General features: G+C 42.9%; 1 protein-coding gene across 3 annotated transcripts in view; it reads left to right on the plus strand.

Moving 5' to 3' along the window:
* Positions 1 to 27,750, plus strand: part of REXO1 (RNA exonuclease 1 homolog) — a 92,729-nt gene that overhangs the window by 41,130 nt on the left and 23,849 nt on the right. For all 3 annotated transcript variants that reach the window (XM_069962527.1, XM_069962525.1, XM_069962526.1), the window contains 9 exons: positions 1,745 to 1,837; positions 3,348 to 3,519; positions 14,414 to 14,559; positions 23,073 to 23,210; positions 23,285 to 23,408; positions 24,520 to 24,630; positions 26,738 to 26,875; positions 26,977 to 27,090; positions 27,324 to 27,397. In XM_069962527.1, coding sequence (XP_069818628.1) covers positions 1,745 to 1,837; positions 3,348 to 3,519; positions 14,414 to 14,559; positions 23,073 to 23,210; positions 23,285 to 23,408; positions 24,520 to 24,630; positions 26,738 to 26,875; positions 26,977 to 27,090; positions 27,324 to 27,397 — 1,110 coding nt within the window. The remainder of the gene's footprint in view (positions 1 to 1,744; positions 1,838 to 3,347; positions 3,520 to 14,413; positions 14,560 to 23,072; positions 23,211 to 23,284; positions 23,409 to 24,519; positions 24,631 to 26,737; positions 26,876 to 26,976; positions 27,091 to 27,323; positions 27,398 to 27,750) is intronic.

A 27,750-nucleotide genomic window follows, 5' to 3' on the forward strand; every position in this document is an offset into this window, starting at 1 on the left:
CTCATGTTTGTAGAAAGAAGGACAAGTACAACCCCAAGGACCCAGTCACAGCTGTGAAGCATGGGAATTGAAACATACCTTGGGGGTGCTTTTTTGCAAACTGGACAGGGCGACCGCACCGTATTGAAGGGAGGATGGATAGAGCTATTGTGAGATTTCAACAACCACCTTCCCTCAGCAAGAACATTGAATCGGGAGTGTGGCTTGGTCTCCCAAGTACCAAGTGTTAAGTTCTGTTTTTCTATTTTATCAAATACTTTATGCAAGAAAAAAAAGGCAAACTTATTTTTTTTTATTGCGATTTTTTTTTTTTATCTTACAGTTGAAGTCCAATAAAATTACAATAAGACCTCTTACTTGCAGAGGTGGTGTATCAAATACTTATCTTTCACACTATGCTTTTTGTGCATTTTATTTTTTTTTTATTTATTTTAGCAGATTGCCGGAATACACCTTAAGGGTGCGTTCACACCTACAGGATCTGCAGCAGATCTGCAGCAGATTTGATGCTGTGTTCAGTTATTTAAATGAAATCTGCTGCAGAAAATCAGCTGCAGATCCTGTAGGTGTGAACGCACCATAAAGCTGGGTTCACACACAGTATATTTCAGGCAGTATTTGGTCCTCATGTCAGGTCCTCATAGCAACCAAAACAAGGAGTGGATTGAAAACACAGAAAGGCTCTGTTCACATAATGTTGTAATTAAGTGGATGGCCGTCATTTATTGGCAAATAAATTTATTTAAAAACAACGGCCGTTGTATTGAAATAATGGCAGTTATTTACCGTTATATGGCGGCCATCCACTCAATTTCAACATTGTGTGAACAGATCCTTTCTGTGTTTTCAATCCACTCCTGGTTTTGGTTGCCATGAGGACCTGACATGAGGACCAAATACAGCCTGAAATATACTGTGTGTGAACCCAGCCTAAGGGTGCGTTCACACCTACAGGATCTGCAGCAGATCTGCAGCAGATTTGATGCTGTGTTCAGTTATTTAAATGAAATCTGCTGCAGAAAATTAGCTGCAGATCCTGTAGGTGTGAACGCACCATTAGGGTACAAACACACACACCGTATACGCAGCAGATCTGCAGCAGATTTGATGCTGTGTTCAGTTATTTAGATCTAATCTGCTGCGTATCGCAGCAGAAAATACGCTGCGTATACGGTGTGTGTGTTTGTACCCTTAGGGTCTGTTTACATGTACAGACTCGCTGTATAAAACTCGCACAGAACTCTCATCAAACTCGCATGAAAGTAGCTGCGTTTTTTGTGGTGTTGAACTTGCCTATGAAAATCAAAACTCGCATGTAAAAATCGCACCAAACACACAGCGAGAATACACATACATTGACTTGATAGCAATCAGTATCGCTGTGGATTTATGTGTCAGAAACTCACAGCGATAAATACGCAGCGAGTCTGTACATGTGAACAGACCCTTAAGAACAGACTCTAATGCATATGGACTTGGTGTCCTTTATTTTGCAGAATTTAAACACATAAAGTTACTGCTTTTTGTCCACCCAGATTCCTGCAAAATAAATGTAATTTGCCACAGAGCTTCTTGGATGGAGCCGTGTTGGAAGTGTGAACCTATCCTTACTGTGTGTAAGAAAATCAAAAAAAGTTTTGTTTTAAATTGTAAATAGCATGTAATGTTTCATAGCATGTTTGTAGCTGAGAACACATTTTAAAGATCTTTTACATGTTTTTATATATATATATTTTTTTTTTAGGTGACTGAGAAAGAGACAGTATTACAAGAAAGTTCAACTACCTTAATTCCAGGTCAGAAGAGGAGAATTTCACATGTAACTAGCCCAGATAGTGTAAGTGAATTACTTGACACATTCATGACGGGGTGTTTTGGACCTTTGTGATCAGAGCAGTATTTTACCTTTTGGAGTTCCACAGTCTAAGGCTATGCTCCCATGCTGATCGCCCCTTTTAGAACAGCCAGCATTTTGAGGACAAGTATAATCACAGCCGTCATATAATAATGGCCAGTATTTGGCCTCAAAATGCTGGTTGTCCTAAGAGGTCCTGTGGTTTACTGCTGTTTTTCATTCTTCTAGTTATCGCATACATAGAGATGCCAAATATGTGTACACTGTACAATGTCTGACTTTGCTATAGCACCAACAACAAAGGTTCTAATTGATTTAAATTTGTCAAATCTATGTGGCAGGAATGTGGTAATGACAGCTAAATAATGTATTTTGCATAAGCGTTATTTATCATGTAGTATGTGTGAAATTGGAGCACGTGATTGGGGAGGTGGATACTTTTCAGGTAGACACTTTCTTTTGGGAAGAGAATCTTTTTTTTTTTTTTTTACACATTTTAGCTTTATATATTTTTTTTATCATTGAGCAGGTTGAATATGTTTGTGTTCCTTTCTATACAGATTACTGATAATGGTGATCTAATGGTAACAGTCCATTAGATCACTGTTACCAGCGCGCTGTATAGTCTAACATGGAGAGAAGACAGCGTCATCTTTGCATCGCTCATCTGGGGGTTCCCTGCAATGTCATAGACATCCCCAGCAACAAAAGCAGAGCTTCTGCAATCTGAAGCACAGCACTTTACATGAGTGACGCCGGTCCCGGTCTTGTTCCCTCCTGCATGTGGCTCCTGTAAAAGGGTTTTACCAGAGAATTGTGGCTCACATGGGTCGCATTCATGGCCGGTGGACAGAATTTCTTTTTTTTTTAGGCCTTCTCTGGCCCTGCAGCAGCCATCTGCAGCCTTCCATCCTGATCCATTGGCTACTCCGCCTCACCTTCTCTCTGCTCTATCTTCCCTTTACAAAATATATCCCGATATAGCTATTTCCCAATCATTAGAGTCTTTGAACCAGACTAATGGGCAGTAAGAAGTATCTAACCTGCCTTTTATATTTCCATAGAACATTGGACACTAATGGAGTCGGTAGTTTTCTTAGCTTCATCCTCTGTGCTGTTTTCCTGATAACTTACTAGTTATTATATGCTCATTAGGTAGTTTGGTGCACTACAGCCCTCAGTGCACAAAACTGCCCACCTGCCAGCCCCTCCCTATCAATATTCGTTCACTGTTTTACAGATTCTAACCTGTTATTAGTTTTACCTTTAATTATCCTGAGCATGGCCCTTTTACTGTCTGTCAGTAATTCTCAAACTTTAAATCCTTTTGTATGCCAGTTTTAGCTCATTAGAATGGGTGGTGTATTTGTAAAGATAAATCTGCCTTACTGTGTGCAAGATTTTCATTTTATTTTCAGTTCTAATTTTCATGTAGAGTATTTTGCATCCAACGTTAAAATTGTTGCTCATGACTTTAATTTTCACTGTTTAGGGAAATTCACCAAGTAAAGCTGCAATGCGCCCCTACAGTCGCTCAACCCCTCAGGAGATTTGTTATCAAAGAATTCAGAAGGCCCAAGAGCAAGCAACACAATTGCTAGCTCAAAGAAATACAGAACTCTTGTCTAGTTTTGTCCAGAAATCCAGTTCTATGAAAAGTATCGGTAAGATGCCTTGTTCTAATTCTTGTGTGTTTTGTAAGCACTTGGTTAGGGGCTGGCCATTTTGTGGTAAAATTGTTCAGTGCACAGTATTAGTAATTGTGCTTATTGACAATAGTTCCATGTGTACCCCACAGAGCTAAAATCAGGTACCCCTCCTCTAGGCTGTGTTGTCCTGCACTGTGTGCTGAACAGCAATTCTGTCCATGGGATGGCTGAGCATGGAGGAGCATGTGACCTCTGTGTCCTCCATAGGAATATACAGGCTCGTTGGAGGACACCTATGGAGGGGCATGGTCACATTCTCTGTGCTTAGTCATCTTATGGCCAGAATCATTCAGCATGGAGACCAGGACTGCACAGTCTGGTATCGGCACTTTCAAAGCATTATTGGCAGTACATGCAGTGCATACATTTACTAATACTGTACACTGAACAATTTTATTAAGTTGCCAAACCCTTTAAACTTACCGAATGTAGCGATATGTGTAATATTATATGGACCCAAATACATAAATGAATTTAATGACTTTTGTTGCTTTTCTGGAAACAACCAGGAGTTGGCAGGACAATCCACATTCCTAAGATGTGCAAATAAAACCTGATGATAAAATAATAATAATCCCCCACAAATTCCTAAGGTTTCTGAATGTAGACATCTGAGACATTATATTACTTTAACCTCTTGAAGGGGTACTACTATTTATAATTAAGTATTCTAGCCATAACCTAAAGATATACAACTTTTGTAATGTACATGCATTTCAAGTTTGGTATCCTTACCCATTTTTTTTCTCTGTGCCTCCCTCACCGGAAATCCTGTAGTCCAGAAAAAAATCTTTACTGTCATGTCTCATGCCTTTGCAGCAGGTGCCATCTTGAGACGTGACCTCGCAGTGTTGTGTTACTGGATGTGAATTCCCATACAGCAGTGGTGGAGTTTAAAAGAGGTGGGGCTTAAAATGGGAGAAGCTTGCTAAGACAGACTCTGTAGGTATCTCTGAGCAAGCGCCGCCCCTTTTAAACTCCCTTTTTTCTGCCCCCATTCAAAAACAACATTTTGAGGTCACGTCTCTAGATGGCACCTTCTGCAAAGGCATGAGACATGACTGTAATGATTTCTTCTGGACTACAGGACTTTCGGTGGGGGGAGGCACACGGAAAAAATGGGTAAGGATACTAAACTTAAAATGCATGTACATTACAAAGTTGGATATCTTTATGTTATGGTTTTAATACTTAATTATAGTGTTTGCACAGAGTACCCCTTTAATGAATCACAGACCGTAATTGGCATTGGAGTGAGCTATGTCCTGCTGCTGTCGAGATTTTGATTGTCTCTTCCTCTAAGCAATCTTAGGGAGCCAATTCTTAATAGTCTGAGGCCTACTGAAGACCTCTATGGCTGCCATGAAAGATCTACAAACTGTTGCTTTTAGTTAAAGGGGTTGGCCACTTTATAGTAAAATTGCTCAGTGTATAGTATTAGTAAGTGTCATCACTGTATATACTGACAGCAGCTCCCTGTGTATCTCATAGAGCTAAAATCAGACTCCCTTCCTCCAGGCTGTAGTGCCCTGTTCTGTGGCGAGTCTGTCCATAAGATGGCTGACATGGAGGAACATGTGCATATCCATATGCATGTCCAAGTGTCCACCACTGAACCTGTATATGTCTATGGTGAACACCTGGGGGGCAGGACATGGGCATCCCCCCCCCCCATGTCAGCTCCTCCGGTCTTATGAACAGACTCGCCACAGAGCAGGACAGCACAGCCTGGAGGAGGGGAGTCTGATTTTAGCTCTATGAGGCACACAGGGAGCTGCTGTGAGTACACTTACTAATACTGTACACTGAACAATTTTACTATATAGTGGCCGACCCCTTTAATTGATTCAGGAGAATTACCATTACACATGATGTTACTGTTAAGTGTCGGACTGGGCCACCGTAGGATCCTCCGGTAGGCCCCAGCCCCCCACACAGTTAACACACTGTCACTGTCGGGCAGCAGGGCCCCCCGACAGTGACAGCGCTGCCCATCTAGCAGTACTTTCACCTGATTGGGCCCTTACTTACCCTGTCAGGTAAGAGCAAAGCTCCCTTAGATGACGGCACCCCCCTGGCCCCCCGCCACACTGCTCCCGTCCTCTTGTGACCTCAAGCAGTTTTCCGCTTGTGGTCACAAGAGGTACCCTGGCCCCCGGCTCCTGCTAGTCTCCCTGTGTCCCGGTCAGAGACAGTGTGCGCCGACAGCTGAGACTTCTGGCAGAGAGAGCGTGTGTTAGAGATGCTCTCTCTGCCGGAAGTACCAGCCCTAGCGCACACTGACTCCGTGATGAGTGCGCCGGCCAGGACACAGGGAGACGAGCAGGAGCCAGTGGAGAACAGAACAGATGGGGGAGCGTGTTGTATGGTGAGATGTTTTTATTTTTTAATTTTATCTGCTTTGCACAGAGGGAGGGAGACCATCTATATGTGGGATAACACAGAGGGGGAGACAATCTATATGGGGAATAACACGGAGGGAGACCATCTATAAAGGGGAGGGGGGAGACTATAAGGGGGATAACATGGGGGGGGGGAGACCATCTATAAGGGGGATAACTCAGGGGGGAAATCATCTATAAGGGGGATAACACGGAGGAAAACATCTTTAAGGGGGATAACATGGGGGAGGGGAGACCATTCTATAAGGGGTATAACACGGGGGGGAAACCATCTATAAGGGGGATAACAAAGGGGAGACCATCTATAAGGGGAATAACACGGGGGGGGGACCATCTATAAGGGGAATAACACGGGGAAACCATCTATAAGGGGGGTAGTACAGGGGGACCCTCTATATGGGGGATAATACAGGGGGACAACACAGCAGGCACCTATAAGGGGGATAATAAAGGGGGGGGGGGGGCATCTGTAAGGGGCATAATACAGGGGGACCATCCATGGGGGGATAATACAGGGGGCATCTATAAGGAGGCTATATGGGGGGGGGAAGCATATACTATAAGGGGGTCACATAGTCAGCCTACCCACTGAACAAGGGTGTAAAGGGGCTAATACAGATGTGCAGTGTGTATAGAGATGAGGATGGTGCCAGAGTGAGGAGCCTAATATGTTTGGCAGATTCTGTGGATTTGTGGCCCAGGACAGAAGAAGAATTAGAAGATGAAAAGGGAAGACGCCCCCTGTGAGTCACCTGATATAACTGCACTGTGATGTATATGGTGTACAGAACCTGTGTACTGCTGGGGCTACCTCTATGTGACTGTATTAGGTGATTGTGAACTTTGTACAGTGGATTTTCTTCAGTAGCAGCGGTGACATTAGTCAGTATGTGGCGGTGTTAGTCAGTATGTGGTGGAATTATTTGTTACTTTTTAATCTGTTATTGTGTTTTATTGGTCTTAGTATACTGGATTTAGTCAGTAGCAATATGGTGGTGATGGTTGTGGTGTGGCGGTAATATTTCCTCCTTGTATACTGGTATTATTGGCAATATTGGTCAGTATACAGGATTTGGTCAGTAATGTCGACTCGGTCGAGGCCCAGGTTGACAGTCTGCAGCCCTCAAGAGTTGTAGTACAGTAGTACAATTCTCTGATAACTTCCGCTGTAGACAGATGTTTTGCTGGACCTTCAGGGCTGATGGTTGTCACCCACAGGTTGCAGAATGAGAGCGAAATCAATGAATCAATATCATCATAAGAGGGAGTCCATGTCTGCGTCCGGACAGAGACGGATCGCGTGGGGTTTCTCGGACCCCGACATGGAGTCCCTCTTATGATGATATTGATTCACTGATTTCGCTCTCATTCTATTTTCATTACCTTTTGTCATCCTATGCAATGTCCCTTTGATCATCGTCCCTTTTAACACTTAATCTATGTTCACACTATGTATCTGTGCGGCTGTATTTTTTATGCGGCTGGAAATCAGCGGCTGAAACTACGGCCGTGGGAAAAAATAGACATGCGGCTGAAAACATACGGTCATTTACTTGGAAATCTGGTTCAACTAAAAAAAACAAATAAAATCTTTAGAAAGTGATGCAAACACCTCTGGATGCATCTGGGAAAGCAGGGAAACAGTTTACAGGAATCGCTATTACTGGGGTTTGCGATCCTCTTCAGTAATGCCGATGCCTCTCATGGTTAATATATTTAAATAATAAAACACATTTTCGTTGTAATAAAGTCCCTTTCGTTGTTTAATATTTAAATTTAAACGAATCCATCATTTTGCTATTAAATATACTGTTAAAATAAATATATATATAAATAAATGTATATTTATATATATATTTATTTTTGACAGTATATTTAATTGCACAATAATGAATTAAATAATAACGAAACTGATTTTATTACAACGAAAATGTGTTTTATTAATTAAATATTAATTAGTACAGGAAGCTCCATTAAGCCGTTAATTCATATTGCCGGCAATAGAGCATTCTGTACTAATCATCACTTTACTTTAATGAAAACATCAAATGTTTCTTCTAATTATGTTATCACAATAGCATTATTAGAAGAAACATTTAGAATTATATGTGCGCTCAGCTGATTGGCTGAGCGCACATATAATTAGCGGGTCCGCAGCACAGTGACTTCATTGTGCTGCGGACCAGCGAAGAGGACACATCGGGGTGAGTATAGAGCTCTCCCCACCCCCTCCCCTGCACTGCACCCCTCCCAGCAAGGAAGGGGGGTCACTTAACCCCTTCCTTGCTGGGATGGGTGCAGTCTGACATCAGTCTGGCCCCCAAGGGGTTAAGGGGGATGCAATACATCCTCCCTTATCCCCTTGGGGGCCAGACTGTAAGCAGCAATCTGTAAAGATGCTGCATACTGTAAGGTGCACAACACCGCTCACAATGATGGGTGTTATGCTCCTGTTTGTGTGTTTTTTGTGTGTTTCTCACTTTTTGTTTTTCAGATATCGGCATCCTGTGGATTACGTCTGATTACGTGAACTACGTCGATGACCAGCGGTTGTTTGGTGTTTTTTTTTTAATAAAATGGTCAATGAGGGGTGTTTTTATTTGAATAAAAATTTTTTTCACTTGTGTGTTTTTATTTCTTTACTTTATAGACTTAGTAGTGGAAGCCGTCTAATAGACGGAATCCATTACTAAGTCGGGGCCTAGTGTTAGCCGGTATAAAATGGCTAACACTAACCCCCCATTATTACCCCAGTACCCAATGCCACCAGGGGTACTGGGAAGAGCCGGGTGCCAGTGATCCCAGAGCGTCAAAATTGGCGCTCCTGGACTGGGGCGGCAGCAGGCTGGTAAGATTTAGGCTGGGGAGGGCCTAAACCAATGGCTCTTCCCACCCTGGTGTTACCAGGCTGCTGTCGCTTGGTTTTTAACCCGGCTGGTTATAAAAATAGGGGGGACCCTATGCGTTTTTTTTTTAAATAAATAAATTTTTAAAAAAACCGCATAGGGTCCCCCCTATTTTTATAACCAGCCGGGTTAAAAAACCAAGCGACAGCAGCTTGGTAACACCAGGGTGGGAAGAGCCATTGTTTTAGGCCCTCCCCAGCCTAAATCTTACCAGCCTGCTGCCGCCCGGTCCAGGAGCGCCAATTTCGACGCTCCGGGACCACTGGCACCCGGCTCTTCCCAGTACCCCTGGTGGCATTGGGTACTGGGGTAATAATGGGGGGTTAGTGTTAGCCATTTTATACCGGCTAACACTAGGCCCCGACTTAGTAATGGATTTCGTCTATTAGACGGCTTCCACTACTAAGTCTATAAACTAAAGAAATAAAGACAACACACAAGTGAAATTTTTTTTTAATTCAAATAAAAACACCCCCACACCCCTCATTGACCATTTGATAAAAAAAAAACACCAAACAACCGATGGTCATCGACGTAGTCCACGGAATCCGACGTAATCCACACGATACCGATATCTGAAAAACAAAAAGGGAGAAACACACAAAAAACACACAAACAGGAGCACAACACCCATCATTGTGAGCGGTGTTGTGCACCTTACAGTATGCAGCATTTTTACAGATCGCTGCTTACAGTCTGGTCCCCAAGGGGTTAAGGGAGGATGTATTGCATCCCCCTTAACCCCTTGGGGGCCAGACTGATGTCAGACTGCACCCATCCCAGCAAGGAAGGGGTTAAGTGGCCCCCCTTCCTTGCTGGGAGGGGTGCAGTGCAGGGGAGGGGGTGGAGAGCTCTATACTCACCCCGATGTGTCCTCTTCGCTGGTCCGCAGCACAATGAAGTCACTGTGCTGCGGACCCGCTAATTATATGTGCCCTGAGCCGATCAGCCAATCAGCTGAGCGCACATATAATTCTAAATGTTTCTTCTAATAATGCTATTGTGATAACGTAATTAGAAGAAACATTTGATGTTTTCATTAAAGTAAAGTGATGATTAGTACAGAATGCTCTATTGCCGGCAATATGAATTAACGGCTTAATGGAGCTTCCTGTACTAATTAATATTTAATTAATAAAACACATTTTCGTTGTAATAAAATCAGTTTAGTTGTTCAATAATTTAATTTAAACTAATCCATCATTGTGCAATTAAATATACTGTCAAAAAATAAATATATATATAAATATAAATTTATTTATATATATATTTTAACAGTATATTTAATTGCACAATGATGGATTCGTTAGAATTAAATTATTGAACAACGAAAGGGACTTTATTACAAAGAAAATGTGTTTTATTAATTTAATATATTAACTATTAGAGGCATCGGCATTCGGCATCATTGCCGGCTATTTTTGAAGCACTCCGTTCGGACCGCCTGTCAATCCACGGCCGTGAATTTGCACATTTCCAGCCGCAAACAATGGTTTTGTTCATTTTTTACGGGTCCGTTTACGATAGGGCCGTAGGTTCATACATAGTGTGCACTGTGCAGCCGTATATCGTATACTTTACAGCGTACGCATGAACCGGAAAAATCCGGCCGATTTACTGACCCGAAATACAACCGCACAGATACATGGTGTGAACCTAGCCTTAATTGGTATTAGTATTGCAGTATGCTGAGATTCCTGAACTATGACATTATTCTTCAAAATGAATGCTTAGAACAAATTAAACACCCTTTAGGCCCTTGAACACTGAGTAAAAGAGGCTGAATTTACTAGCGGAGTCCGCCTGTAATTCTGCCTCTCCTATTTCTTCAATGGGATTTTTCTTGCGCCTCTGCTCTCCGCTCAAAGAATTTATTCTGCTCGTAAAATCTGCCTATTTTACTCAGTGTTCAAGGGCCCTTTGCCAGAATTTTTGTCTAACATCACAGAGAAAATGCAATAAAAGTTGTCATCTACCTGTAAATTGCATTCCGACCCCTAAACCGTGTGTGTGTGTGTGTGTGTGTGTGTATAAGGGCTTGTACATTTTCTTATAAAAAAAATTCCTTTAAAAAAGTGCAGTTGATATGTCTCAGTAGGGCTGGGCAATTAATCTAATTAATTCAGTTAATTTGCCCTGAGGGTGGCTCATGATTAGATTTTTTTTGAAAATCGCAAATTCGATTTTCAAAAAAAAATTCTGGCTCTGTTCTGTAGGTTACTCCGCCATGCTCCGGGTGCGTTGGACCGGTGGTGCTGCAGGAGACATGCTGCTGCCCGGCCCACTCATCCGCAGACGCTAACTTGAAGTTTCACTCTGTGGGGGACATTACACCGCAGCTGCCGCCCACCCGCACCCAGAGCACCGCCCGGTGCAATATCCTGGTTGTGAGATGGCTTTGTGGAGATGGCTTGCAACTGTTACAAGCTGTATTCAAGGTGTTTACTTGTATTTTCACTTGAAGCGCTTAATAAAATCTTTTATTTACCAAAAAGTGCAATTGACTTATTATAAAACCGTTCCTTGTATGACTTAAAGTCACTCTGTACTTACAATCTGACCCCCCCCCCCCCCCCAAACGCTTGTACCTTTAGATAGCTGCCTTTCATCCAAGTTCTGTCCCAGGGTCCGTTCGGCAGGTGATGCAGTTATTGTCCTAAAAAACAACTTTTAAACTTGCAGCCCTGTGCCAAACGGCCCTGGCCTAGAATGACTATGGATTAGGCTGGCACAACCTCTCTGTCCCTCCTCCCCGCCCTTCTCATCATTAGGAATGCTCCAGGCAGATTTTCTCCTATTCCTCACCTGTGTCATCCCGGCACATGGGCTGGATCATTAAGGCGCCTGTGCAATGTTCACTGCAGGTGGTGCAAAGTTAGGGCACAGATACTCCAAGCCAAGGTCGTTTGGCACCAGGGCTGTGGAGTCGGTAAGCCGAAGCTCCAACTCCGACTCCTGAATTTTCTCAGGACCGACTCAGACTCCCGACTCAGACTCCTGCTCCTTCATAAATGGCCAGTCATATACCAGGGGAGTTATTTATCACACTGGCTCAGCAGCTTCTCCCTAATGTCCTACATGATCCTGGGGCAATTTCTGAGGGAATAAGGAAACATATAAAGCACCTTCTCCTGTGCGTGCAGTGGATGCAGCCAGTCTCCAGCCTCCATGTCCTGAACAACTCAGAACTAGACTAGATGGAGCAGGTGGTCTTTTCTTGCTGACAATCTTCTTTGTTTCTGACTAATCATTCACCATACACAAAGAAACACTGCTAACAATGCCAGATACATGTGATATAGAGGTCAGCCATAGTGATATACAGGGGGTCACACACAGTGATATACAGGGGGTCACACACAGTGATATACAGGGGGTCACACACAGTGATATACAGGGGGTCACACACAGTGATATACAGGGGGTCACACATAGTGATATACAGGGAGTCACACATAGTGATATACAGGGAGTCACACATAGTGATATACAGGGAGTCACACATAGTGATATACAGGGAGTCACACATAGTGATATACAGGGAGTCACACATAGTGATATACAGGGAGTCACACATAGTGATATACAGGGAGTCACACATAGTGATATACAGGGAGTCACACATAGTGATATACAGGGAGTCACACATAGTGATATACAGGGAGTCACACATAGTGATATACAGGGAGTCACACATAGTGATATACAGGGAGTCACACATAGTGATATACAGGGAGTCACACATAGTGATATACAGGGAGTCACACATAGTGATATACAGGGAGTCACACATAGTGATATACAGGGAGTCACACATAGTGATATACAGGGAGTCACACATAGTGATATACAGGGAGTCACACATAGTGATATACAGGGAGTCACACATAGTGATATACAGGGAGTCACACATAGTGATATACAGGGAGTCACACATAGTGATATAGAGAGGGGTCACATATAGTGATCTAGAGAGGGGTCACATATAGTGATCTAGAGGTCCCACAGTGATATAGAAGGTCACTGTGGGGGCACGCGATAGCACGCACACACACAGCCTGCTGTAGCCAGAGCATGCACACACACAGCCTGCTGCAGCCATAGCGCGCACACACACACACACACAGAGCTTGCTGCAGCCATAGCGGACACCACACACAGAGCTTGCTGCAGCCATAGCGGACACCACACACAGAGCTTGCTGCAGCCATAGCGGACACCACACACAGCTTGCTGCAGCCATAGCGGACACCACACACAGCTTGCTGCAGCCATAGCGGACACCACACACAGCTTGCTGCAGCCATAGCGGACACCACACACAGCTTGCTGCAGCCATAGCGGACACCACACACAGCTTGCTGCAGCCATAGCGGACACCACACACAGCTTGCTGCAGCCATAGCGGACACCACACACAGCTTGCTGCAGCCATAGCGGACACCACACACAGCTTGCTGCAGCCATAGCGGACACCACACACAGCTTGCTGCAGCCATAGCGGACACCACACACAGCTTGCTGCAGCCATAGCGGACACCACACACAGCTTGCTGCAGCCATAGCGGACACCACACACAGCTTGCTGCAGCCATAGCGGACACCACACACAGCTTGCTGCAGCCATAGCGGACACCACACACAGCCTGCTGCAGCCATAGCGGACACCACACACAGCTTGCTGCAGCTATAGCGCACACACACACAGCCTGCTGCAGTCATAGCACACACACAGCCTGCTGCAGTCATAGCACGCACACACATACACACAGCTGCAGCCATTAAACACTGAAGAAAAACACACAATATTCTCCCAGAGAGAAAACACCACACTGAGGGCAGTCCTATTACTGATATATTCCCCGACCACCCTTATGTAATAGGGCCAGTGTCCTATTACTGATATATTCCTGACCACCCTTATGTAATAGGGCCAGTGTCCTATTGAATGTTGCTCATAATATATATTCATGAGAAAAACTTGTAAAATTCATATCAAAATTCAATTCTACATTTTTTAAAGATTTTTTTTTTTTTTTAAAGCTGGAGTCTGAGTTGGTATATTTTTTTCCGACTCCGACTCCAGCCAAAGCTAACTCCGACTCGGACTCTAGCCAAAAGTAGCTCCAACGAACGACACCACGACTCCGACTCCACAGCCCTGTTTGGCACAGGGCTGCAAGTTTAAAAGTTGTGTTTTAGGACAATAACTGCATCACCTGCCGAATGGACCCCAGGACAAATCTTGAATTAAAAGCAGCTATCTGAAGGTACAAGTGGTTTGGGGGGGACAGATTGTGGGTTTTTGAGTATGTTTCACGTATACATTTTTATTGTATGTAGTAAAATGCATATGTTTCCAATTGAAATACATTGTTAAAAAGTTATCAGTGTTTGATTTACTGGATTCAAAAACATGGCCTGCTGCAATTTTGCATCCAGCAAAAAAAAAAACAAAAAAAAACAAACAAACTTCTTTTATACGTAACACTATAATAAGCTTTTTTAGATAGTTTTGTTCAATGGTGTCATTTTACACAGGTGAAAAAAATGCACAGTTAGTGGGTGGTGGTGAGACTTCTGATGGCTCATCTTCTGCAATAAAGTTGAGAACACTGTCTGGCATGGCTTCAAAGACAAAATCTACAACTGTAGAAAAACGAAAGGCACATGCACCTTCTCTGCAGGTATGATTGTTTTGTAAAACCAGTGTCGGACTGGGGTACCTGGGGCCCACCAGAGGAAATGATCCTGGGAGCCCACCAATGAAGAACCAGTGAGAAATGACATGTCAATCAGTGTTCGTGCAGGTTCTAAAACTAGGGGCCCACCGGAGGATTCTCTGGTGCTCTGGTGGGCCAGTCCGACACTGTGTAAAACACATCTATAAAGGCTATGAAACCACTCAGATTTTTTCAGTTCCATACCTCACATGCATTTTCCATTGGCTCTCCCGGAAAGGTTGTACATCTATTTGTGTTTTCTGTGCATAGATAACCAGCAAAATATGAACTTTCTGGCTCTGTGAAATGACTTTATTTTTTTTTTAAGCTAGTCCGCTGCTCGAGTAGTGATAAAACTTTATTTTTCTTAATGTGTAAATCAGGCTGTTTTGTGCACTGGGAAGCAGTATTGTAGCCCTGTACAGATCTGCCCACTAGCCAGATATAGCAGAATGCCTCTTTATGAATATTTATAAGGAGGCATGCTACATGAGTGGGCAGATCGATGCACTGAGGGCTACAGGAAAGACTGTGTGCACTGAACCAAAAGAAGGAAGATTTCTTATAAATTAATGTGTGGCTGCAATTCTCGTTCCCTGCCCTATTAGAATCTATCAGCAGGTTGGATCAAATTTTCTGCTTGATTCCCTTTTTATGTTTCATTTTATATAATTTATCTAGTGTATATTGCAACCGATTGGGAAACATTTCTAAATCTATTACTACATAATATTGACCTCCACTGATTATCATTAATAGCTCCCAGATTACTAGTCCATTTATTTTGATAATTATTTCACACCCCTTTTGTCATCCAAAAATTCATGTCCAGAGTTTTACTAAATCCTTCTATTCCCCCCCCCCATGTTTATTATTGTTGTTGAGTTCGAGCACCCTTTTACTTTCTTGCCACACTCTGTGCATCAATTTGTTAATTCACACCCACTTTTCCACCCCAATTCCAAAATATATTAGAAGTTCCCTTCCCTCCGCCATCTATTTACTACTCTGCTACCATTTCATAATGTGCATTAGTTGAGCAGGTTTCCTCCTTTGTACATAACAGGACAGATACAATTTTACATGGGAATGTCTAGATAAGATCATGACATATTTTTTATAGCTTGCCCAATTATTCTTCCCTATCCATATTAGGGTATTTATGATATATAGTATTTTAGGCAAATCCTTTTTATTAAACTAATTCCATCAGCTACATTTAGTAGTAATCTAGAATGTTCTAATTTTTTTTTTTAGATTTCTAAGCAAAGGATCCACATTCGTTTCTTCATAATCCACCTCTCTCCCAGTTAGATTTATTCCTAGGTATTTCATTGTTTTCCCAGGTTTGTGAAACATTACATTTTCTATGCAACATTCATAGTGTTCATTAAATAATAGAGTAGAATTGCCCAGTTGATCTTATATCCTTAACCCCTTAACGACATCGGGCGTAAACTTACGCCCTCGCGCCCTGGTACTTGGCGCATCAGGGCGTAAATTTACGCCCGATGTTTCCCCGATCGCTGCGTGTTCACACACAGCGGTCGGGGAAGATGGCCTGCTATAAATCATAGCAGGCCATCTTAGCTTCACGGCACGGGGGGTGGTTAACACCCCCCGTGCTTACGATCGCCGCTATAGGCTGATCAATTCAGATCAGCCAATAGCGGCGATCGGAACCTTTCCGGGTCATCGGCGACCCGATGACCCGGAAAAAAATGGCGGTCGGTGCTGTCCGAGGACGGCACCGACCGCCATTACTGTAAAAAGTAATGGTGATCGCCGTGCCACCGGCCCGATCGCCGTGAACGGCCGGCCGGCCGTTCACGGCGATCGGGCCGGTGGCACGGCGATCAGAGTCCCACAAAATAGTAAATACCTGCCCTGGACCCCTCAGCTAGGTAGCCGAGGGGTCCAGAGCAGGTATTTGTACATTACTCACCTGTCCCGGGCTCCTGATCGGCGTCTTCCGGGTTCGCGGCGTTCTCGTCTTCGTTCGGGTCTTCGGCTTCTTCCGTGACGTCACGTTCGGCTTCTCTCGGCTATTTTCGGCTCCAGCGTCGGCTCTTTCCGTATTTTGCGCTCTGCTGCCCTCTAGCGGCTGATATGTGTAATACACTTATCAGCAGCTACAGGGATGTTCAGAATATAGAATTTTTTTTTTTTTTTTTTTTTCAAATTTTTTTTTTCCTATTTTCCGCACCCTATCGCCGCTGAGTGTTGATCAGCATCGCACGAAAGTGCGCTGCTAATCAGCAACTCCTCCTTTTTGGCGTAGGGTGTTTTTTTTCTATATCCTACTGCCACGGTCTGCTTATAAGTGCCGGACATAAGTGCGGCATTTAGCAGCAACTCCTTTGTTGGCGTAGGTTTTTTTTTTATACTTACTGTAAAAAAACACGTAAAAAACACTACATTACACCACACTACATTGAATAAAGTTTGACACTACACCACTACATACCCCATATACCAATCCCCGTATAAAGACGGCCCCCAGGGTGTTTTCGGCGTCAGAGGGATACGTTATTATTGCCTCCGACACCGAAACAGCCAGTAAGGATGAATGGGGGGATCCTTCTTTCCTCCATTCATCCTCATCATCCAGTGACGTGTCTGGGGGTAGCGTAGCGTACGCTGCCCCCCAGACACGTCTTTTCCGCCAGTACCGTCCCAATAAGAGATGACGGTATGGAGTGAAATTCTACAAACTCTGTGAGCGTACCTCAGGGTGCACTTACAGATCCAGGGTACGTGCACACTGCGGATTGGCGAAGGATAACCCTTTGTGCATTCCGCAGCTTGCACCCGCCGGCGGACTGATGGAGGCGCATGTCTCTACCCATGTCATAGACTCCATTCTATGCACGGGCGGAATCCGTCGTCCATCCAAAGAATGAACACATTGGACGGAGAGCGGAATCCGCCCGTGCATAGAATGGAGTCTATGACACGTGTGGAGACGTGCGCCTGCATCAGTCCGCCGGTGGGTGCCAGCTGTGGAATGCACGAAGGGTTATCTGTTGCGATTCCGCAGTGTGCACGTACCCTTAGAGTGTATGTAGGAAGGGACACCCGAATCTAGCCCCCAGATGCCCCCTCCCCTCCCCCCCCATCCTCGGAGTTAGTGGGAAGATCGTCCGGGAACTGATCCTCCCACTGCTGGATAAAGGTTACCACCTGTACGGGGATAACTTTTATACCAGCACCCCCTCTTCCGGTCCCTCGCTGCCCGAGCTAATGTAGCTTGCGGCACGATCCGAACATATCAGAAGTAGTAATAGTGCCCTAATATTTAGCAGCCATGGAGCGGACCCAGCGCTTCTGGATATGAAGGACCCCCGATCGCACCAGGACAACATTTTCCAGGTGACGTCCCCCACACTGGAGAAAGGGAGACCCCAGAAGAAGTGCAGAGTGTGGGGTAACAGGGGGATCAGGAAGGACACCATTTACCAGTGTGACGCCTGTCCTGATCACCCCGGCCTCTGCATACTGGATCTCTCCAAGGCGCACCACACGTCACTGGGGTTCTACATTATTTAAATTCTGTCCCTTATTCCTATTTCAGGGGTCACGTTGGTCCAGGGATTATTCTGATCGCCATTATGGAGTCGGGAAGGAATTTTTTCCCTGTGATGAGGCTACTGTCGTCTGCCTTACGAGGGTTTTTTTTTGCCTTCCTCTGGATCAACACAGGTTGAATTTGATGGACACCTGTCATTTCCAACCTTATAAACTTCTAATTGGCCTAATACCCCCAAATAAATTAGAATTGTCCCTTTTCCCCAGCTAAATAGGTATGGCCGCCATTCCCATTAGAGGCGTGCCATGATGCAATTACAAAGCCTCTGTGCGGCCAGGACAGTAGAAACCCCCCACAAGTGACCCCATTCTGGAAACTACACCCCATAAGGAATCTAAGAAGGGGGGCATGGGGATATGGCCCCCTGGTGACGGCCACATTTGGGACGTGAAAATGAAAAAAATTGTATTTTTTATTTTCTCGGCACATGTTCTACGTAAGTGCCCGTCACCAGTGGGGTCCATATGCTCACTGCACCCCTTGTTAGATTCCTTATGGGGTGTAGTTTCCAGAATGGGGTCACTTGTCGGGGGTTTCTACTGTCCTGGCAGCACAGGAGCTTTGTAATTGCGACATGGCCTCCATCCTCCATTCCAGCCTCTAAATGGCGCTCTGTCCCTTTGGTGACTTGCCCTGTGCCCATATGGCACATTATGCCCACATGTGGGGTATTTTCGTACTCAGGGGACACTACCCTACACGTTTTGTGTTCATTTTCTTTTTTAACCCCTTGTGGAAATGGAAAAAAATCAAGGCTAGACCAACATTTAGTGTAATTTTTGTAAAATTTTTACTCTAAATCATTAATCTTGTCATGTTTTTTCATTTTCACAAGGGGCTAAAAGATAAAAAAAAACATTTAATGTGTAGAGCAATTTCCCCTGAGTACGGAAATACCCCACATGTGGACATAAAGCGCCATGCGGGTGCAGGGTAAGCCTCCGAAGGGAAGAAGCGCCATTTGGTTTTTGAAGGCTGGATTTGGATGGAATGGATTTCGAGGGGGCCATGTTGCATTTAAAAGGCCCCTGTGTTGCCAAGACAGTTGAAACCCCCCACAAGTGACCCCATTATGGAAACTGCACCCCTCAAGGAATGTAACAAGGGGTGTAGTGAGCATATGGACCCCACTGGTGACGGACACAAATGTGGAACAATGTGGCGTGAAAATGAAATATTACATTTTTTACACTATAATGTTGGTTTAGCCTTGAATATATCATTTTCACAAGGGGTTAAAAGAGGAGAAAAAAAACAGAATGTGTAGCGCAATTTCCCCCGAGTCCGTAAATACCCCACATGTGGACATAAAGCACCATGCGGGTGCAGGGTAAGCCTCCGAAGGGAAGGAGCACCATTTCGTTTTTGAAGGCTGGATTTGGATGGAATGGATTTTGAGGGGCCATGTTGCATTCAAAAGGCCTCTGTGTTGCCAAGACAGTTGAAACCCCCCACAAGTGACCCCATTATGGAAACTACACCCCTCAAGGAATGTAACAAGGGGTGTAGTGAGCATATGGACCCCACTGGTGACGGGCACAAATGTGGAACAATGTGGCGTGAAAATGAAATATTACATTTTTTACACTATAATGTTGGTTTAGCCTTGAATTTATCATTTTCACAAGGGGTTAAAAGAGAAAAAAACACACAATATGTGTAGAGCAATTTCCCCCGAGTCCGTAAATACCCCACATGTGGACATAAAGCGCCATGTGGGCGCAGGGCAAGCCTCCGAAGGGAAGGAGCGCCATTTGGATTTTGGAGGTTGGATTTGGCTAGAATGGATGATGAACGCCATGTCGCATTTACAGAGCCCTCGTGCTGCCAAAACACTGGAAACCCCCCACAAGTGACCCCATTCTGGAAACTACACCCCTCAAGGAATCTAACAAGGGGTGCAGTGAGGATATGGACCCCTTGATGACGGGCACATTTGTGCCATGAAAGTGAAAAAATGAAATTTTTCCCTTTCACGTCACATTGTTCCACATTTGTGCCCGTCACCAGTGGGGTCCATATGCTCACTGCACCCCTTGTTAGATTCCTTGAGGGGTGTAGTTTCCAGAATGGAATCACTTGTGGGGGGTTTCCAGTGTCTTGGCAGCACGAGGGCTCTGTAAATGCGACATGGCCCTTGAAATCCTTTTCAGTGAAATTCAGCTTCCAAAAGCCAATTGGCGCTCCTTCCCTTTGGAGGCTCGTCCTGCGCCCCCTTGGCACTCTATCGCCACATGTGGGGTATTTCTGTACTCGGGAGAAACTGCGCTACACATTTTTTGTCTTTTTTTGCCTCTTATCCCTTTAAGAAAATGAAAAATTGAAGGCTAGAACAACGTTTTAGTGTAAAAAATAAATTTTTCTTTTTTCACGCCATATTGTTCGGAAAATCTGTGAAGCACCTGTGGGGTCCAGATGCTCACCGCACCCCTTGTTACATTCCTTGAGGGGTGTAGTTTTCTAAATGGTGTCCCTTTAGGGGTGTTTTTTAGGTTTTGGCACCCCAGAGCCTCTGCCAACCTGAAGTGGTACAGTCAAAAATGACCAAATATAACGGAGGCGTTGAAATTCACTAGGCGCTCCCTTATATCTGAGGCTTGTGGTTGCGTCAAATAGCGCAATAGGGCCACATATGGGGTATTTCTATAAACTGCAGAAACGGGGCAATAATTATTTGGGTGCATTTCTCTGGTAATAGGTTTATAATTATGAAAAATATTGGATTACAATAAAATCTCTGCACAGAAAATTAAAATTTTCAAATTCCTTACACACTTAGCTTTTATTTCTGTGACTCCCCTAAAGGGTTAAAACACTTTCTGGATGTGCTTTTGCAGAGTTTGGGGGGTGCAGTTTCTGAAATGGGGTGCTTTGTGGGGCTTTCTAACATACAGGCCCCTCAAATACACTTTAAACCTGAACAGGTCCCTAAAAATATCTGATTTTGAAATTTTACTGAAAATTTGGAAATTTGCTGCTAATGTTTTAAGCTTCCTATCGTCTAAAAAAAATGAAAGATAGTTTAATAAATGCCGCCAACATAAAGTAGACATGTTGCTAATGCTATTTAATATATAATTTATGTGGTATAACCACTTTCTGTATACGCAAAAAAGTTTCAAAGTTGGAAAAATGCATTTTTTCACATTTTTTCACATTATTTGGGTTTTTTTCATAAAGATTTGTTATGAGTATCGACTCCAATTTACCAGAAATGTAAAGTACAATATGTCACGAGAAAACAATCTCAGAATCAGCCGGATAGGTAAAAGCATCCCGAAGTTATTAATGACTAAAGTGACACTGGTCATATTCATAAAATTTGTCTCTGTCATTAAGGCCATTTCAGGCTCTGTCCTTAAGGGGTTAAAGAAGCAGTTCACAAAAAAATTATTATTGCCCCCGCCCCCCCCCCCCCCCCCCCCGCTAGGCACTGGCGTGTATACGCTGCACAGCAGATCGTTGTTCCGGTCCCACGGCTCCATTTAAGTCCGGCGTGTGCTCACGTCAGCCTCTGCTGTCACTCCTCTTCTCCTGTGATTGTACGCCGGAAGTCATGCGCTTCCATAGAGAATGCATTGAAGCGCGTGACTTCCGGCGTACAATCACAATAATAATTTTTTGTTAACTGCTTCTTTGAAGGATACCAAGGTAGCCCTGTACAATTATCACTTGGGTAACTGAGTTTTGAATGTCTGACAGGTACAGCAGAATGTCATCTGCATAGAATGATATTTTTCTCTACCATCCTCTCAAAACTCTTGATATTCATTCTGTTTTTGAAGTGTAGTGTAGTTGAATACTCTACATAAAGTACTCTCCATCATAACTAGTACTAGTACTATTATTCGCTATCAGTGATAACATTAAAGGCTTACAGTGGAGATGGAAATATCTGTCCTTAGAACCCCATACACCTTTAACAACTGAAGTCTATCAGTTATATCTCCTGTGTGATGCCCTCCTCCCCAAAAACAGGAACGTTCAGCACAGCATAGCGTTAGTATTTTCTCTATAGGGAGGGGTAAGCCACAGCGAGAATTCTCTCACTGCAGCTTATCTTTCTCTGAATGGGTCAGCTGTGATTTTCCACAGCAGAGAGTGACATTAATGCAGAACACCATTATGCATGTTCATAGCAAGGTGCACTATAGGGGGGCTACAGGACCACCCCCAGTGTGTAAACTGTCTCATTTACACATGAAGAAAAATAAAGTTTTTATCAGTGATGAGGTAGCGGACCTTTGAAATAAAGGTATGACCGCACTCCCCGTCCCTTGCCCTACTGGAATCTATCAGCAGGTTTGATCCGACAGGATCAAGGAAGACATTCCATACTGTTCACAATGTAGGGGTAGGATGCACGCTGCTGGGTAGCCCATAATCCCCAATGTAGGCAACTTGAGAAAGTAATGCAAAAGCATCTGAAGTGTGAGCAAATTTCAAGTGTCTAATCGGGTACAGCAGAATGCAACGTTTTGAGCCCAAAAGACAAACATTTAGAAATGTTTTTTCTTATAGCTAAGTTTAGGAATAAAGAAATAAAAGAAAATTGGTCCTTAATGCATACCTGTAATTTCAGATAACATTTTTAGGATGTGTGTTTTCAGCTGTAGCATTATATCTGTCTGTTATAGAGCCTTATAATGAAGAAAGAAACATTTTACCTGATAAATAAGATGTGTCACTAGCTTATAATATTTTCTTGCATTATTGATTTATGCAAAGTTTGACATGACAGGTTTTGGAGTATTGTAATGTAAAGTTCATCATTACACACAGTTAAGCAGATATATACAGTAATAAAAATGACAAACACAAGAAAAACACGCACACCACAGGTAAACACTGTTTGGGTTAAGTCAATTTAACAGCTCTTTCTTCTCAGTGTGCTGCCTTGAAGAGGCCAGTCCTACCTACTGAATTTGGTGCAAAAGTGCCAACCACTGTTCGACAGCGCTACCTGAACCTGTTCATTGATGAGTGCCTGACGCTTTGTGAGTCACAACAGGAAGCCTTTAACAAGGTATAGCTGTAACTCATTTTTAAACCAGAGAAATAATATTTTTTAGTTGTATTACATAGTTCTGTTTTTCGCAGGCTCTAGAAGAGGAAAAAATGGTTTATACACGAAGCAGCAGTCGTAACATTTATCTTAATGTGGCAGTCAACACTCTAAAGAAACTGAGAAGCAAAGGATCAGAAAAAAAACCAGTTTCTCCAAGTAAGTAAACACAAAGGGGGATATTTATCAAAGGGTGTAAAATGGACTGTTGCTAACTGCCCACAGCAACCAATGACAGCTCCTCTTTCCTTTCACCAGAGCTGGAAGCTGAGCTGTGATTGGCGCTGTGGCCAGTTTGCATCGGTCTAAATTTTACACCCATTGATCCCCCAATATCTTTAAAAGTATGTTAAGGGTTTATTAGGATTTGCAATTTTACCTTAGAATAATAATTAGTTTGAAGCCATGTTTTTGGCCCTATTAAGGCTACAATATTTAAATTGCCATAACTAAAAGCTTCTTCTGGCCAGCTTACAAAAAAGGAGTAACTTTTTACTCCTAAAAGAATCAAGGCAATTTGAATCAACTCTCACACAGTTTTGGTTTCCCCAAGTCCTTTTACACGTACAATTAAATCAGTAAAGTGACAGTTTAGCAGATGACAAGCAATAATTTGTTGTCTTGGGTGGTAGACATTTGTACAAAAAGGTAACTTTGTAACTTGATCGTTTTAGTAATTCCTTTCTTATCTTAGGATAGATATACTGTAGGTGTACCCCAGGCAGTTTTAAACTCTGTTGTTGTAGATTTACCAACCACATCTGCTGGAAGTTTGTTCCAAGCATCTACTACTCTTTCACTCTTTCAGTAAAATAATAATTTCTCACGTTGTGTTAATACCTATCCTGTGCAAATTTATATGGTATATGTCAGCAGCTCAGAAGAATTAAAAATTCAAGCTAAATTAGTTCTATGTATTAGTGAGATCTCTGCAGATTTTTGTTAGGGACTATTTGTGGATAGTGTGTAGTAATTAGGGAGTTACAAAGGGCCAGATTGTAATGCACTTATGGAAATACTTGTGCTTCCTGATCATAAGATGACATTTGTGCTCGCCCACAGCAAGTGAAGAGGCCAGAGGGTGAATGTGTCCCCAGAGCTGTTTTCCCATGGAAAATGTTAGAAAAGCGATGTGTATTATTCCAGTGCTTGAACTTTTTCTATTTTGTGGCATAACCCCTTCAAGGTGGATTTTTTTTAAGCTCTACTTTTTATTCTTGGTAATAAGAGTTATGTATGTAGTGAGCTAGTAAACCTCGATCTCTTACAGAAGTTATCAACAAGAAAGCAGTTTCCCATGAGTTTGTCCTTGGTGGAAAGCTGGCAGCTAAGACCAGTTTCTCTCTTCAGCGTAATATTCATCAGGATAAAGAACTGACAGGTATTGCCTGGTGTTTAATATTTTCAGTTTTTTTTTTTTTTTAATAATCTAGGTTTAATGCTTTGGCATCATTCTAATTTGAAGTGTTACTAATTTGGAAGTCTATAATAAACGATATACATGAGATATAGGAGTTGGCACTACTATAGCCATACACTGATAAAAAGATATATCATAACGTCCATCCTATATAGCAGTGCTTCTCAAACTGTGAGGTGGGCCTCACCAGTGAGGCGCCCCCTAGTTGCTGGGGAGGCAGTTCTCACAAAAGTGACCACAAGCTGCACAGTCCTTTCCCTGACTCCAATAATTTCTACTTTAGGAACATTATTGACTTATTTTGTACTTATTTTATGTTATACAGACATTAGTAGACAATTGGAGGGTAGACTGAGCAATAGTTTTTACATTTGCATGGACGTCTACCACTGATGTTGAGGCCCCAGCATCCACTTGGTCAGTCTGGTGAGGCCCAGGCATCATTTTGTCTGTTGGGTGAGGCTTCAGTAGAAAAAGTTTGAGAAGCACTGCTATATAGCATACATCTGACCTGGTCTCAGGATAGGAAAAGTCCAAACAATTCATCAAGGTATACAGGAAAAAAAATCCAAGGGCACTCACCAATTGCAAAAACAGCAGATAGCAAGGACACCAACACCCACACTGATGATGACTGCTGTTTCACGCTTAAACACAAAGGGGGAGATTTATGAAAGGGTGTAAATATACACCTGGTGTAAACTGCCCACAGCAACCAATCACAGCTCCTCTTATATTTTACCAGAGCTACAAACTGGGCTGTGATTGGTTGCTGTGGGCAGTTTACACCAGGTGTATATTTACACCTTTTCATAAATCTTCCCCAAAGTGTTGGCATAGCTTTATGCCATTATAGTCATTAGACTTAGATGGATGACAGACCACCTAGTCACTTTACAAAAAAAATGGAATCCAAGGAATCCCAACCAAACAGTGTCCTGTTTATTCACACTTTACCATTTAACTTTTGAATACCTATTTACCCAGTACCTAGATGTCAGACTAATCTTATTGATGTCTTAGGGTCCATTTACACAGAAAGATTATCTGATAGATTATCTGCCAAAGATTTGAAGCCAAAGCCAGAAACAGACTATAAACAGAGATCAGGTCATAAAGGAAAGACTGAGATTTCTCCTCTTTTTAAATCCATCCCTGGCTTTGGCTTCAAATCTTTGGCAGATAATCTGTCAGATAATCTTTCTGTGTAAATGGACCCTAATGGTGCGTTTACACCGATTTATCTGACAGATTTTTTAAGCCAAAGCCGGGTGCAGGTCATAAAGGAAAGACTGAGATTCCCTGTCTTTTCAAGTCCATTCCTGACTTTGGCTTCCAAAATTGGTCAGATAAATCTGCCTTTGTAAACACACCATTAGACTGTATCATAAAAGTGCTGGATGAAGGTGGTGCCATGGAGCATAAGAGTAGGTAGTGAAAGTTGGACTTTCAATTCCCCCCCCAAACCAGTTGAGGTGTGGCCTAGAGCACCTGTGCCCTAGGCTTGCAACACCTCTCCATTCTTCCCTCCCAGACCTTCTCATCATTAGAAACACCCCCTGGTGGGATTCCTTCTCTTTAGGGCTTTCAAAATCCTGCACATGTGCCGTAGTGAGCTTCAGAACTGACAGGTCCAAGGAAGAGGAATCCTGCCCAGTGGTGTTCCTAATGACGAGGAGGCCTCCAGAAGAGGAATGGAGAGAGGTTGCAGGTCTAGGGCACCGGGTACTTTAGGACATGCCTCTTTGAAATAGCGTTGCTAGATTAAAAGATGTTTTAGAATAACTCCATCAACAGCCGAACAGACCCCAGGACAGATCTTAAATTAAAGTGGCTATCCAACTGTACAATTAGTTTGGGTTGTAGATTGTGGGTACAGATTCTCTTTAAAAGTGGTTGTCTGGGAAGCAGAAGTTAAAAGCACTTGCTTCCCACCGCTACCCCAGGGTGACAGATTCCCTTTTAATATAAATCTTTGTTCAAGATATAAGAGTTTATAATGCTAGAAATGTGTTCACAGACATTCCAGTACTTGTATGTACAAATCAATTTAACTCTCTTTGTATAGAGGCCACAATATATGAAAAACTGAAAAAATACATCCTGACACCTGAGCAATTGAAAGAACATGGCTACCCACTTGTTCACCCTGAGAAGTCCGGAAGAGCTGTAGTTTTTACAGAAGAGGAAAAAAAAAATTCAGACTGTAAGCATTGAAAGCTTCATATTCCACATAAAAAACATAGTGTATATGCCTTCATAAATTAAGAGTACAACCATTACAATGTAATTTCGTTCTAACTTTAGCCTCCTGCAAGATATGTTGCCGCTGCGGAGCAGACTACTCTGTGACACCTAGTGGTAACTGTGTGCGCCAAGAAGAGTGTGTTTTTCATTGGGGTCGTCTTCGCAGGCAGAGAGGTGCTGTATAACAAAGGGAATGCAATCAGCATGTAAAAATTTGAGGTGTTGCAATGTCAATAGAAACAGTTTGTGTGTGGGTGTTAATTTTAGTATTAATATAGTAAAAAGGGTGATTTTGAATAAACCATATTTCTTTTTATCTTACATTTTGAGTATATTTTCAAATAAGTAGTTATAGTAACTTTAGCATTCTTGTTTGGTTAACAATTTTCTCCTAATTCTTGTTTTAGTGCCTGGAGGTTGGGAGACTCATTATAACTGCTGCTCTGGTGCTGTTGGTTCAACTGGTTGTCAAGTAGCTAAGGTTAGGCTGAATCTCTTCAGTTACATTTTCATGTTTTATTTTATTAAGTCCAATTTTCTGGTAAATTGGATTTTTAGTCTTTTTAAAACAATTAAATGGGCAGGAGGTGGAGTGCAAAAAAACCCAAACTTTTCCCCTCAAATGCCCACTATTCCAGCACTGCTGCTCTAAATATCATAGGGGTGTACATTGATTATGCAAGAGACCAGTGTAGGTTTTTTTTCCCTTTTTTTTTCTGCACTCTATCTTCTGCCCCTGTATAATTTATCAAAATGGATGTAAAAGCCCTTTCAATGTGTGTGTTTTTACAACAGTTGTTCTATACTGGGTCAGTTTCCCTATACCCACTATTT

Source organism: Dendropsophus ebraccatus, chromosome 3 (genome assembly GCF_027789765.1).
Source record: "Dendropsophus ebraccatus isolate aDenEbr1 chromosome 3, aDenEbr1.pat, whole genome shotgun sequence".
Lineage (NCBI taxonomy): Eukaryota > Metazoa > Chordata > Amphibia > Anura > Hylidae > Dendropsophus > Dendropsophus ebraccatus.